Source organism: Camelus dromedarius, chromosome 21 (genome assembly GCF_036321535.1).
Source record: "Camelus dromedarius isolate mCamDro1 chromosome 21, mCamDro1.pat, whole genome shotgun sequence".
Classification (NCBI taxonomy): Eukaryota; Metazoa; Chordata; class Mammalia; order Artiodactyla; family Camelidae; genus Camelus; species Camelus dromedarius.
This window is the reverse complement of record NC_087456.1, coordinates 5,624,108-5,639,076: the sequence shown is the minus strand read 5'-3', so window position 1 is coordinate 5,639,076 and position 14,969 is coordinate 5,624,108. Positions and strand designations below refer to the sequence as shown.

The 14,969-nt window shown below is 46.9% G+C and overlaps 1 protein-coding gene across 5 annotated transcripts; it reads right to left on the bottom strand.

Annotated features, from left to right (window-relative positions):
• Positions 1 to 1,567: 1,567 nt before the first annotated feature.
• On the bottom strand, positions 1,568 to 14,941 carry LAX1 (lymphocyte transmembrane adaptor 1). 5 transcript variants are annotated; one of them, XM_064477069.1, is made up of 7 exons: positions 14,686 to 14,941; positions 14,137 to 14,331; positions 11,555 to 11,712; positions 8,614 to 8,724; positions 7,864 to 7,949; positions 5,178 to 5,933; positions 1,568 to 2,153 (listed from the first exon to the last, which is right to left on the bottom strand). In XM_064477069.1, exons 2-6 carry the CDS (start codon positions 14,283 to 14,285, stop codon positions 5,187 to 5,189), a joined length of 1,251 nt encoding a protein of 416 aa, XP_064333139.1. In that variant the 5' UTR covers positions 14,286 to 14,331; positions 14,686 to 14,941; the 3' UTR covers positions 1,568 to 2,153; positions 5,178 to 5,186. The 5 variants fall into 5 exon arrangements, with proteins under 5 accessions (XP_064333139.1, XP_064333138.1, XP_064333137.1 ...); XM_064477068.1 differs by lacking the exon at positions 1,568 to 2,153 and adding an exon at positions 2,924 to 3,216 and having other exon boundaries at positions 14,686 to 14,940; XM_064477067.1 differs by lacking the exon at positions 1,568 to 2,153 and having other exon boundaries at positions 2,924 to 5,933; positions 14,686 to 14,939.
• Between the last annotated feature and the right edge of the window lie 28 nt (positions 14,942 to 14,969).

Here is a 14,969-nt window from a genome sequence, read left to right as displayed (position 1 = left end):
GGCTTTATGCATGAAAGAATTCAAGAGCCAGCCATAGCTGAGTAAAAGTAGATTTATTCAGAGAGATGTACATGCCATAGATAGAGTGAGGGCTGTCTCAGAAGGCAAGAGAAAGGCAGCATGAAGGTCATCTTATTCCAGAAGGGAGAGCGTGAACTCAGAGCATGGAGTTGGCTAGGAATAATGCAATCGGCCATGAGGCATGGGGGTTGCTAGTTTTTAATGGGCTTGGTAACTTCATATGCTAAGAAGTGAGAGGACTATTCCAACTACTTTGGGTACAGGGCTGGGAGTCCCAGGAATCACCCACTTTTTGACCTTTTATGGTCAGCCTAGAAACTGTCCTGGCACCTGTGGGAGTGTCGTTGAGCATGCTACTGTATTACAGTGAGCCTATATTGACGCTCAAGGTCTACTGGGAGTTGAATCTTCCGCCATCTTGGTGCTAACTGCTGTGTCATTCTTTTAATGGCTGTGTCTTGCCCCCTTCCTTCCCATCTCACCCAGTCAGAGCCAGCAGGCTGATGATTGAGATTCCTGGAGCATCACCCTGGTACCTCAGCACCAACCAAGCAGAAGAAAGTCATGCACCCTGCAGCCCTCACCCCAAAGGTTGCCTTTAAAACCTCTTCCCTGACAACCAATGTGGAGTTCAGGTTTTTTGAGCATGAGCCACTCATTCTCCTTGCTTGGCCCTCCCTCCGCTCCAAACTCTGATACTTCAGTCTGGCCTCATGGTGCATCGGGCACATGGACTTGGCTTCAACAACATAAACATCTCTCCCAGTTATGAGAATTCTTTTATGTCAGTGTTTAAGATTCAGTTCTGTTTGACTCTTCATCTCACCTCTGGTAGAACTCCCTCCTTAAGTGACTAGGTGAGATTGTCACCCTCTAGAGAGAGACTTGTGTTACTCTCCAGGCTAATCCTTACTGACCATCAATAACAGACTGACGTGGCACCCGCTGCATGGCAGGAATTTAAATGCCAGTCACTTGAGCGAATCTGAGAGCAATGAAGAAATCTACTCAAAATATAGCCACCAGACACAAGGGAGCTAGTGCCTGCACCTGCGAACACCTGCCTTTATCCCACTGTCTTAATCCACTCGGGCTGCTGTGACAACATCATGGGGGACTTACATAGCAAACACTTATTTCTCACAGTTCTGGAGGCTGGGGAGTCCAAGATCAAGGTGCTCGTGGATTCGGTGCCTGGGAGAGCCTGATTCCTGGTTCGTAGACAGTCATCTTCTTGCTGTGTCTTCACAGGGCAGAAGGGACGAGGGAGCTCTCTGGGGCTGTTTTACAAGGATGCTCATCTCATTCATGACAGCTCCACTGTCACGACCTAGCCACTTCCAAAGGCCTCGCCTTCTAACACTGTCACAGTGAGGACTGGATTTCAACATATGAATTTTGGGGGCACACAAATGATCAGCACCCACCCAAGTGCTTGTGAAGCCGCCTTACTGCAAAAAAAAAAAACCGGCCTCTACACCAGGATGGCCAAATTGAGAATCGGAGGCAGAGTTTGGGGAGGACAGAAAAGAACCGCTTTATTGCCTTGCCAGGCGAGGGGAGCCACGGCAGCCTCATGCCTTAGAGGCGGTGAGCCCCTCTTGGGGTTGGGGCCTTGAGGTTTTATAGAAAAGCTGGATGGAACAGAAAAAAAGGCTGTAACAATCAGGGCGCTTTGCGGGGTGTTACATTCTTTTCATCTTGATAAGAACTTGTTGTTACGGAGGAATTTAGGAGGCTCTGTCCATTTTCTTGAGGTTCAGTGCCTGACCTTCTTTTAAGACATCTAAGGTAAAAGGATAAGTTATTCTAAGAGAAGAGTGCACGGGGAGGGGAGCGTGCTTGTCATAGGATCTGTTTAGCTGAAAGCACAGGCCTGGACAGCTCAACGGCCGTCTTGTTAGTTTTCTTTCAACCTCAGACGGTCTACACCTCACGTTTTCCCAAGAGAACCCTTGCCTTGGGACCCTTGTTGAGATGGTGCCAACACAATGACCCAGGTCCTGTGGCCTCTCCCAGGTGACACTTAGTTGCCATGCCGACGGTGGGTGGCCAGCTGCTTCGCAGCCCTTTCTCTCAGTTCTGGCAATGCATTCTTCTTTCTCCTTTTCCCAGGGCATCAGACAGACACCCTGCAGAAGAGACAGTTACCATCTCTGGGGATGGGGCAGAGAAGGAGGAAAGACCCTGTCTTCCTGACCAGCATACTCCTCAAAGCCTAGCCTCAGTCACCTCTCAGTTCTCTCCTGTGGAGCAGGGATGTGGTGCCAGGGAGAGCAGCTTTTGGTAGGACTAACCTTCCTACTTTCGGTAAGCCCTGAGGGGTGCTGACTGACCCCTACCAGCTGGGTGCTTTGAACTCAGAATGTAGGGTGTTTTACACCTTTGGTACTAAGCTTTAGCCTCCATTCCTGAACGACAGAAAACCTCACTCAATATTTTAAGAGGACATGCACTGAAACCATATCATCAACCATCAATTATCAATAACCTCATTTTACCTTGGGCCCTGTGCTAAGAACCAGGGATTAAATATAAGGGATTTAATTGTATTTTCCAATAAGCAGCATGATTTCTGATTGATAGCAGAAGACAGAGTACGTACGTTAACGAAACAACGCAAGAAACAGACAGACAAATATCCAGACTGATTATATAATGTGCTTTATTTTCTGTCCATTTTGCAGAAGGCACATTTATTTAAGTGGAATGAGCCTAGACATCTTCACCCTGAGCTTCCAGCTTTGTCCATGCTTTAAAATTATTCTTACTTTGACATAACTTACAGAAAAATTATTTTTACTTTGACATAACTTACAGAAGAGTTGCAAAAATAGTACAGAGAGTTCTGGTATACCTTTCACCCAGCTTCCCCTAATGTAAATTACATAACCATGGTACGTTTATCAAAACCAAGAAATTAACACTGATACAATACTATTAACTAAAATATGAACCTTCTTCTTCTTTTTTTTTTTTTCATTTCACATTTTCCCCACAATGTTCTTTTTCTGTACGAGGATCCCATCCATGACACCATGTTATATTTAGTCGTCATGCCTCCCTGGTCTCCTCCAGTCTGACAGCTTCTCAGTCTTCCCTCGTCTTTCACAACTCTTAACACTTTTAAGTGTTCTGGTCAGTATTTGTAAAATGTCAGCCAGTGTTCTGATGCTTCTCATGATAAGACTAGGGCTGTGGATTTGGGGGAAGAATACCACAGAGGTTAAGCACCCACGTCCTTGATCATACAGCAACATGACTTGTTACTGGTGAGTTAACCTTGACCACATGGTCAAGGTGATGTGTGCCAAGTTAAGAAACCAAGATCTGAGTGCTAAGTGCGCTCACTGCTTCCAGATGATCTAATGGACAGTTAGGAAATATGTATGTATGCCAGCCTGTATGCACACACGTCTGTATTTCCTTTCCTACTTGCTTATTGTCACTTTTCTCTGACAGTAGGAGACCTGCCTCTCCTTACCTATTATATATTTACTTATTTGTTCAACCCAAGTACACATTTAAATAGTTTCAGAATTGCTAAACTATACTCCCATGAGATACAAATTGGCCAACTAGGCTGCAGTGCTGGTGTTCCAGTTCTTTGTGTCTTTATCTTACAGTTTCGAGGAGAAACACTGTTTTCCAAAGTTAATTAGGCCAGCTTATTTGCTTTCCCCACTCCCATCAGTGAAATTATGTCAAACATTTGTAATACAGCTTGATTTATTTTTTTTACAATCTGCATTTTATCGTGGGTTCCCCTGACAGTTTGGTGAATTTTTCAAAAATTTGCATACGATAAAAGTCACTCTTTGTGCCCTATACTTTGTGTATGTGTGTCTGTTTTGACAAATACAGTCATGAAGCCTTCACCATAATACCACACAGAAGAGCTCCATCATCCCAAATGTTCCCCTGTATAGCTCCTTTGTTATAAACCGCTCCCCTTTCCCCAAACTTGCCAACCACTGCTCTGTTTTCCAACCCTTTAATTTTTTGGGGGGTGGGGAAGGGTTAGAGGTAATTAGGCTTGTTTGTTTGTTTATTTGTTTATTTATTTCTAATGGCGGTACTGGGGATTGAACCCAGGGCCTTATGCATATGCTAGGCATGCACTCTACCACTGAGCTATACCCTCCCCACCACCATTCCTTTAATTTTGCCTATTCTATGATATCATAGAAATGGAATCATACAATATTTAGGTTTTTAGGTCTAGCTTCTTTCACTCAGCAACATGCATTTAAAATCTGCCCATGCTGTTGCATGAACCAATACTTTACTCCTTTTTGCTGCTGAGTATGGATAAACTCACTGTGTGGATATAGGACAGCCTGCTGACCCATTCACCTGTTGAAGGACATCTGAATTATTTCTAGGTTTTGGGAATTATGAATAAAGCTGCTATAAACAGTCATGCATGGGTTTTGTGTGTGTGTGTGTGTGTGTGTGTGAACACAAGCTTTCCATTCACTTGAGTAAATACCTAATCGAGGAATGGCTGGGTTGTCTAGTAAGTGTATATTCATAAGAAACTGCCAAACAAGTTTTCCAGAGTGGATGCTATCATGCTTTGCAACTCCTTCAGCAATGAGTGAGAGTTCCTATTATTCTGTGTTTTCCCCCGCATTTGGTTGTCCACACTCATTTTCAAGTGGAAGTTGTCCCCCCACCCCATCCCACCTTCTTCCTTCCTTCTGCCTCTTCCTGGATTACAAACTAATCTGTATTCTGGCTTTGCAGCCTGCTGGTATCAGTAAAGGCAATGATTTTGGACTACATGTATCCACTGTGAGCTAAAGGACTCTCCCATTTTTCACCTCCTAACAGTCCTATAAGGCAGTTTCAGCAAACATTCTTAAGCTGATACGAGAGAGAACAGCAACCTGCTTGAGAAGAATTTCTTTCTGGCTTCCTCAAACCTCTGCTTTTGTGGGCCTCTTAGCTCCCACTCATTTCTGCCTCTTTTTAGCCTAACCAAATGAATCCACCGAAATATAACGGTGATCAAGGGTCTTCACTAGACCCTGCAGTGGCTACGAATCTGGCAGGATAGACCACGTCATATGGTTTGCAGCTGGGTACCTGAGTCTCAATTCATGAAGAAGGAGCCGTGTTTCAGGCCCTTCCTCAGAGTCCCTGACTCCTACCTTGGCAGCTCACACGTTCTCATAGTCGTTGGAGTCTTCATCTGACAGCTCTCCTCCAGGCTCCATCTGACTCTTCTCACTCTGGGCAGATGACTGACAGGCCACACAATCCTTCAAAGCCAGGAGACTCCCTGACTCTGTGACAGGCTGGGTGTGGGTCCTTGGACCATCTGTCCTGCTCGCTACCTGGTCTGCATTTGAGGATGTCATGTCTTCCTCCTCCTGCTGCTGGTTGCCACTGGGATCTGCCGGAGGTATATTTTCATAATCTCTGCGGCACTGAAAAGCCACCCAGGGCTGCTTCCCTTGGACAGCCCCGAGATCCAGCCCGACCATGTTGACATAGTCATTTGAGGTCTGAGAAGAATCTTCCCCGTCGCTGAGTGGATCACTGTCCTCAGCTCCTGGAGACCAAAAACTGGTGCAGTCACTGGCATTCCCACAGCCCTCCCCTCTTTCTCCAGTGAACTCCAGCTCCTCGGCACCTGAGAAGACAAAGAGGCTCCCAGGGGGACTGCTGGTGGAGGCTGAATGCTCGGCAACCTCTTTTGCTGTGGGGACATTGACATAATCCCTTGAATCCTCTGAGGAAGTGCTGGGGCAACCTGTGGGCGCTCTGACATTGACGTAGTGCGCGGGGGGAGCGGCGTGTCCATGCATCTGGTGCCCCACGGCGTTGTCGTAGATGCCCACCGCGTACCCCATGGCGTGAGCGTGGGCTCCGTGCACGGGGAGGGCATTGCCTGCTCGGGAGGGCTATGAGGAAGAAGAGAAAGCCGGTGAGAGGACAGAAATAGAAATACAGACAAAGCCTTTCTTCTTTCCTGCCCAGGACTGCTCCGTCTAATGGTTCCTCCACTCAGTTCTCCACTTTCAGAGAAAAGCTCTAAAGCAGGGGTCTCAGACGGCAAGGCTTCAGATGCTAAGTATGAGGGAAGTGCGCTGAGTTGAAGGAAAGCAAGAGTGTAAGTGTGATAATAAATCACAACTGGCTTTTGGCCACAATGTGGGGGTTCAGTGGCGAGCTGGGGGAAGTAGTATGAACTGGAGAGAGCCTGCCGCTACCCCAGAGCACATGAGAGGCGACCGCATCTTTACCTAAAGGCAGAGGCTTGGGCTCAGACTGAGGGTGCAAGTCCTGGCCTCACCTCTCTGTGCTGAGTTTGGGCGAGTTACCTAAGCTCACTGTGCCCTGGTTTCCTAACTTATAAAATGGGGATAATCATAATAATATCCCCACCATGAGGTTTTTGTGAGAAGTAAATGGATCACCGCATGTAAAATGTTTAGAGTGGCTCCTGGCACAAAGAAAACACTTAAAAAATGCTTGGTGTCATTAGTAAAGAGGCAGCTGACACCCAGACTCAGCTGATCACGGCCGTTCAGGAATGCTGGTCTGATGTTTCCAGAACTTCTGAGTTTTCAAGAAAGGCTGGACATCTGGACTTTCACGTGAAATCTTTTAGATTTTTAAATGTTGGCAACTGATTCCAAATGTCCTTCAAACACTGCAAAGTACAAGCCAAACATGATTGCAGGCTTACAGCAGTTTGGGATCTAAACATTAGATGCAAAAATCCCCTCAGGGACCACCCAAGTCCTGGAACTAGCTTTTGCCATGGGGTTTCCTTTGCCCTGCCTTTTATCAGCTACTTAGTCTTGCTGCCTCAGGAATTCTTAGAGGCGGGAGTCGAGCCCAAGGATGGGACATGCAAGAGAAGGAGGAAGCGAATGTGGCTGCATGGTAATCGAACCTAAGTCTCTGGATAGAGAAAGGCTGGGTACAAAAGAATCGTCATCAGTGGCCAAGGATGGCCACAGAACCAAGGGAACTGACTCTCAGCAAGCAGACGAGAACTTATCTATGGAAACAAGCATCCTGATCTTCAAAAGAGTCCCTCTACTGTGCCTGGTGCTTCTCACCTACACTGTCACGTGTCTCCTCCCTTATAAGACACACAAGGTTATTGTTATTAAATGTAACACTCCCCTTGTAGCCTCAAAGGGTATCCCCCATGTGATCACTTGCTACACCAGCTACCGCGCTGAATGACTTACGAGCACTTCTGTTCTGGAGGAGAACTGAAACAAACACAGGTCCTAGGAGTAATTCCCAGAGCAGGGTTTTAGGAGTGTTTTGAGCACCAACAGCACTGTTGGAATATGTGTGTATTCTCCCAAGGTCATTACTTTGAAGGGGACAACATGCCTTTGGAAACATACATGATCATATCTCTGTTAAAATAATCTATTTCAGTTCCAACACCATGTTCTTGAATACACATGCCCTGGTGCCTTTCTTAAACCCAAGCTTTTGGGTCTATCTTTCTTTCTTTCTTTTTAAAATGTTTTTTGCATGTGTGTGGTAATCAGGTTTACTTATTTATGTATTTTTAATGAATGTACTACTGGGAATTGAACCCAGGACCTCACGCATGCTAAGCACGCACTCTACCACGGAGCTAACCCTTCCCTCTGCTCTGACCTGTCTCAATTTTTTGCCTTGGGCAGTAGGGAGGTCCTGGGGCTAGTCTTCCCAGGCTACTAACCGCTCCTCAGGAGGAGGGCTGAAGGCAAGCTGCTGCAGTGAAATGAGCCCTGAGACCTAGAGCTCTCTCCCTTCGCCTCTTCTGCCTGGGACTCGTCATTCCTCCCGAGGGGGCTGCCATTTCCACCTGACTCTTACCACATACTCGGAGGGAGGGCTGTCAGAGTTTCTGGAGAGGAGGCTCTCGGTACTGAAAATACGGATACTCCTTGATGGATGTCTTCCTGAAAAGACGGAGAACAGACCCTGAACGTAGTCACCCAGTCCTCCGAGGGCTTCCGCCCCAGCCATCCCCGCACCCTGCGCGAAGCGGCTTTGTGTGACGCCTGGTACCTGGGGCCTGGCGTTCTGTGGGGAGAGGGTCAGAGCCACAGGGCTGGTGTGCTCTGAGACCTGGAACCCTCCCCAGCCAGCTGAGGACAAAGGACACCAGCACAGGAGCTGGGGAGGCGGGGAAGGAAGCTGGGAACCCTCCCTGCCTGCGAGGCTGGAGGCCGGGTTCTCCTTCTGTATGTCTTTCCCAACCCTAGACTTACCCAGCTGTCCTCTGCTAACTTTATCAGGAAAAAACAAAACCGCAATATATGTGAATCAAACCATCATGCCGTACTCCATAAACTTCAGTCATACAGTGTCAATTATTTTTTCAATGAAACTGGAAAACAAACACCTCCCCCCCCCAGATGACCCCTGCTCTCTTCTTACAGCTCCCAGGGCCCACACTGGAGTTGCATCTTGGCAGTCTGTCTATCCCATTCTCTCCCACGCTCCCCAAAAGGCAGAAAGTTCTGGAAGGTTAGACAAAGTTGCTTCCAGGTGCTGAGAGGTACATTCAGGAGGCAGAAGTTCTGTAGGTCTGGACTCGGTAGATTAGAAAGAAAAACCTACCCAGCTCTTCTTGTCTTCGGGGCAAGAGGTCATAAATATTTTTGGCTCGTTGTCTGGGTCGAGGCAGAGTCAGTAAGGGCATGACGGTAACTCGGAAGTAAGGAACTCGCTCTGCAAGGCAATGAGAGACATGGAGTGGTGGCAGGGCCCAGCAGCACAGAATTCGGGGACTCAGGGATGAGATGCCCTGAAAATATTCCCCACCCTCGCCACATATCATAACAAAGAGGCATTTTCGGACTTGACCAACTCCCTTTGATCTAGAAGAATCAGGGACTTGGTGGCCAGCAGCAGGAGGAGAAACCCCGGGCACAGGGGTACTAGGGCAATGACTTTCAAAATGGAACTTGACTCTCACATCAACAAGAGAAAGGACAAAAACCACATGATCATCTCAATAGATGCAGAAAAAGCTTTTGATAAAATTCAACACCCATTTATATAAAAACTCTCACCAAAGTGGGTATAGAGGGAACATATCTCAACATAATAAAAGCTATATATGACAAACCTACAGCCAGCATAGTAGTCAATAGTGAAAAACTCAAAAGCTTCCCACTAAAATCTGGGACAAGACAAGGCTGCCCACTATCCCCTCTCCTATTCAACATAGTCCTGGAAGTCCTAGCCACAGCAATCAGGCAAGAGAGAGAAATAAAAGGATCCAAATTGGAAAAGAAGAGGTAAAAGTGTCACTATATGCAGATGACATGATACTATGTATAGAAAACCCTAAAAGGTCCACACAAAAACTACTAGAAATAGTCGAAGAATTCAGCAAGGCAGCAGGTTACAAGATTAACATTCAAAAATCAGTTGCATTTCTTTACACTAATGATGAATCAACAGAAAAAGAAAGTAAATAAACAATCCCCCTTAAAATAGCACCCAAAGTAATAAAATACCTAGGAATAAATCTAACCAAGGAGGTTAAAGACTTATACACGTAGAATTATTAAACATTGATTAAGGAAATTAAAGAAGATTTAAAAAAATGGAAAGATATCCCACACTTCTGGATAGGAAGAATCAATATTGTTAAAATGGTCACACTGCCCTAGGCAATCGACAGATTTAATGCAATCCCTATCAAATGACCCAGGACATATTTCACAGAACTAGAACAAATCATAATAAAATTTATATGGAACCACAAAAGACCTAGAATTGCCAAAGCATTACTGAACAGAAAGAAAGAGGCTGGAGGAATAACTCTCCCAGACTTCAGACAATACTACAGAGCTACAGTCATCAACACAGCATGGTACTGGCACAAAAGCAGACATATGGACCAATGGAACAGAATAGAAAGCCCAGAAACGAGCCCACAAACTTTTGGTCAGCTAATCTTCGACAAAGGAGGCAAGAACATACAATGGAGTAAACACAGTCTCTTCAGCAAACGGTGTTGGGAAAACTGGACAGCAGCATGTAAAACAGTGAAGCTAGAGCACTCCCTTACACCATACACAAAAGTAAACTCAAAATGGATCAAAGACTTAAACATAAGACAAGATACAATAAACCTCCTAGAAGAAAATACAGGCAAAATATTATCTCACATACATCTCAAAAATGTTCTCCTAGGGCAGTCTACCCAAGCAATAGAAATAAAAGCAAGAATAAACAAATGGGACCTAATGAAACTTACAAGCTTCTACACAGCAAAGGAAACCATAAGTAAAACAAAACAACAACCTAAGAATGGGAGAAAATTTTTCCAAATGAAACCGACAAAGGCTTGATCTCCGGAATATATAAGCAGCTCATACGACTTAATAAGAAAAAAACTAACAACCCAATCCAAAAATGGGCCAGAAGACCTAAACAAGCAATTCTCCAAGGAAGACATACAAATGATCAATAGGCACATGAAAAAATGCTCAATATCACTAATTATCAGAGAAATGCAAATCAAAACTACAATGAGGTATCACCTCACACCAGTCAGAATGGCCATCATTCAAAAGTACACAAATGACAAATGCTGGAGAGGCTGTGGAGAAAGGGGAACCCTCCTACACTGCTGGTGGGAATGCAGTTTGGTGCAGCCACTGTGGAAAACAGTATGGTGATTCCTCAAAAGACTAGGAATAGACTTACCATATGACCCAGGAATCCCGCTCCTGGGCATATATCCAGAAGGAACCCTACTTCAAAATGACACCTGCACCCCAATGTTCATAGCAGCACTATTTACAATAGCCAAGACATGGAAACAGCCTAAATGTCCATCAACAGATGACTGGATAAAGAAGAGGTGGTATATTTATATGATGGAATACTATTCAGCCATAATAACTGGCAACATAATGCCATTTGCAGCAACATGGATGCTCCTGGAGAATGTCATTCTAAGTGAAGTAAGCCAGAAAGAGAAAGAAAAATACCATATGAGATCGCTCACATGCGGAAATTAAAAAAACCAAAACAAACGAACAGAAACATAAATACAAAACAGAAACAGATTCATAGACACAGAATACAAACTTGTGGTTGCCAGGGGGACAGGGGTGGTGGGAAGGGACAGACTGGGATTTCAAAATGTAGAATAGATAAACAAGATTGTACTGTGTAGCACAGGGAAATACATACAGGATCCTGTGGAGGATCACAGAGAAAGAGAAGGTGACAATGAATGTACGTATGTTCATGTATAACTGAAAAATTGTGCTCTACACTGGAATTTGACACCACATTGTAAAATGACTGTAACTCAATAAAAAAAAAAAGTTAAAAAAAAAAAAAAAGAACTTGACTCAGCATCGAGCCTTTTGGAGCCACAACTTGGAATCCTGAGCGAGACAATGACGTGGTGTCGGGTAAGGACGGAGGACTCCCCAGCGTAACAGCTTATCTCTGGAGGGTAAACTGGGCTTTAAATGCCAGGCTAGATTATCGACCCTCGGGCGTCTCAACTTTGGACAAACACGGGACTCACGCTTTTTCCGTTTATTCCAGTTCCACAGGATGCAGAAAACTGCGACGACCAGGAGGATGGCGAGGAGTCCCGCAAACCCCGAAAAGATGTTGCTGCTCTGGTCTTTAGCTCTGCGAGGAAAACCAAGGGCCGTGCCCCAGCCATGGGTGGGGGGTGGGCTGGAGAAGATGCTTCCTTTAGGAGGTGGGGCCCCAGTGATGGAAAGCAGAGGCGGGGTGGGCAGCGTGGTGGAAGAGACGGCCATCTCCTCGTGGACAGAGGGAACTGGGACGTGGCAGAAGGGACCCGTCCCTTTTGAACGCCAACTGGATGCCAGTGGCTTGCCTGGGATCCTCATTTAATCTTTGCAACAATCCCATCTCTCTTTGCAGCCAAGGAGCCAGCGAATTAGATTCAGAAAGACAGAGCAGCAAGGCAAAGGTCACACAGTGGGAAGATGCAAAGATGGACTGCGTCTAGGTCTGTTTGGGTCCAACGATCGTGCCCTTTCCGCTACTTCACACTGTCTTTCAAACTTGTAAAGTCAAGTCCGTCTGCCCCGTTTTGCCTCGTTCCCTGTTCCTGGGCTTCCTGCCTTGATCGGAGGTTACCCAGCTTACAACTAGGAAGTGGCCTGGTGACAAGAGTCCGGATTGCCTGCACTTGAATAACCCCCACAGCACCAACTTGCGGAACTGGTCTCCAAGCCACACTCCGCTGTTCTGTGGAATTTAACCAGTGCAAACGCATGGAGCAAGCTGTGTGCTACTTGTAATTTTCAGGGAGGGCTGGAGGCACCACTCTGCTTTGCCTCCTGTAACAGGAACCAACCAGCAGAGGCCACAGAAGGAATCGTTAGCAGACCTGCTCCCGCGAATGCTAGAAACCCAGTCACCTATCAGGGAAGGCTTTCGTCCTCCTGAGTTCTAGGTGTGTTCACCCACCTTATACTGGACATTTCTACTGGGTCTGAGACACATCTCAGACCAAATATGCCTGTAACAGAACTCCTGTTCTTCCGCATAAGTCTGCTCCCCTGTGGAGCCATCTGATGGCTGTGTCCCGTCACCTAATGGCTCGGCCAAAAACCATGGAGACATCCTTGAACGTTTTCTTTCTTTCACTTCCAGTTAACCAGCAGATTCCGTCTACTCAACCCTGGGCATCTATCCCAAACCAATCACTTCTAGTTCCTCCATTGCCACCACCCTGGTCCGAGCCACCATGAGTTCCACAGGGACCTTTGCAATAACTTCCCTAAAGGGTCTCCTCGCTTTCACTCTTGGCCCCAACACACTGTCTCCACACGTGATCCTCTGCACAGTAAATCAGATCGTGTCCTTCCTCTGTTTTCAGCCCCCCACGCCTCCCATCACACTTGGGATAGCAGCCACAGTCCCTACCCAGCGAGGACCGCACAGCATCTGCGGTTCTGGCCTCTGCCTGCCTCTGGCCTCGCTGCCCACCACTTCCCCTCTGACTTGAAGGCCAGGACTCCTTCCTGCTCCCTGCAGAGCACAGCCCTGTCTCAGAGCTGCTGCTCCCTTTCCTACGGCTCAGCCCCTCATTTCAAGCAGGTTTCTTGTGAAGTGTCACCCCCTTGGACAGGTCCTCCCTGGCCACACTCTCAGCCCCCTTACTCTGCTCTGGTTTTTCTCCTTAGCACTTATGAGTGACAGACATTATATTACACATGCATTTGTTTCTCTGTTTATAGGTGACTCTCCCACTTGGCTCCAGGAGGTCACGGACTTGTCTGTCCTGTTCACCTGGTGCCTGGAACAGTGCCTGGTACTCAGTAGGGACCTGATGAATATTTGTTAAATGAATGCATGAGTGAATTGACAAACGAATGAATATAGAAATAGTTTTTTCGGCAGGGGAGGGCTGCAGGGTTCTGACACTTTATGAAATCATTCTGCATCAATGCCCCTGTCTGCCTGCAAATGACGTGAATTTGTTCGTCATAGTAGTAACATTTACCGTCCCAAACTACAGTGATTCTAAATTTACTACTGTTGAGTTGTACTGTTATCATAGCATTGAAATGTACACCTCCCACTGGTAAAGTTTCAATTGCTGATGGACTTTTAATTTTTGTCAATATGTCACTGAAAGTTTTAGCAGTAAAATTTACAACTACAATTAGTTCTGTGAGCTTTTTATGTCCTAAAGACGTACCTTTATCATATCTATGATGACATTTTTATTCATGGCAAGTTGTTAGGACCTAAGGACACATCTTTGGGAAAAGTGGGCCTTTTGTTTCCATCAGGGTGGGAACTAGTTTTTGTTTTTGTTTTGCTGAGGTGTGATCAGTGAGATCGGAGACAGGAAAGAGGGAAGGCAGCTGTCAGGATTTCTGAGAGTGAGAAACTCAACCGGGCCAGGCACACTTCCTCTCCCACTGACCACTCCTTCTCCATCTCCATACGCACCCCTTTCCTCCCAGCAGTTCCGAGCAAACCTCTCTGCGCCTAGAGCTTAGTGGTCTCGGGATCTGAGCCTGGTTGCGAGGGCCGCTGCTAGGGTAGAGGCCTTCCAGGGTAGCCCAGGGCCCTGTAAGTCAGGAGAGGGGAGAGCTCACCACCCCGGCCACTCACCTGTCCAGGCCGCCGGGGGTTACCTGCAGAGTGCTGGGCTCCGAGGTTCTCCCTCTGATTTCTGAAAGGGTCTGAGTGGTGACCTCCATCCTCACAGGGGCCTCTCCAGCTGCAGCTTCTCCTTCCAAGCTTCCTCTTTTATCAATCATCAGCTACCCAGCATGCCTGCCACTTTTCCTGACTCTTCCTTAATTGCTGACTCCCAGGAGAGAAGGCAAAATAAGCTGGTGTTCCACATACAATCCTGTGTGCTATAACCACTTCCAGTAGGTAAGAAGGACAGAAACCCTTCTGGCCTCCACGTCTTCCAAACACTCCTTACCATGTAACTTTTCTTTTACTCTCAAAATTTCCTCTTAGATCTTGATTCAGCGAAGCCTCACACACACACACGCGCACACACACACGTCTCTTGGTTTTTATTTCTTCCTTTGTAAAGCTTCCCATCTTTCTTTCTAGAACTTTCTCTCCCCCAAACTCCCTCCCTTGCGTCCATCCTGGAAATGTCAGGCCGAGTTGACCCAGAATGCAAAGCAGGGCTGGTTCTACCTGGATGTGGCCACGATGTGCAGGGCAGGAGGGGAGGGCGCCTCGGCGTTGATGCTCCCGGCGCGGCGGCTCAGGGAGCAGCCCGGGTCTCTGCCCTGTCGGGGCGGCGAGAGGGGCGCGGAGCCACCTGCCGAGAGGCGGGCGGCGGGATCCGTGAGAAGCTCATCTTCCCCCAACCCCCAAAGCGGGGAGAAAAGAGAACAAAACACTTTGCCAGAATGGAAACAGAGAGTCAGCTACAGGAAGCAGCACCACCAACGTGTTAATGAAGCCAGGGGCCCCGG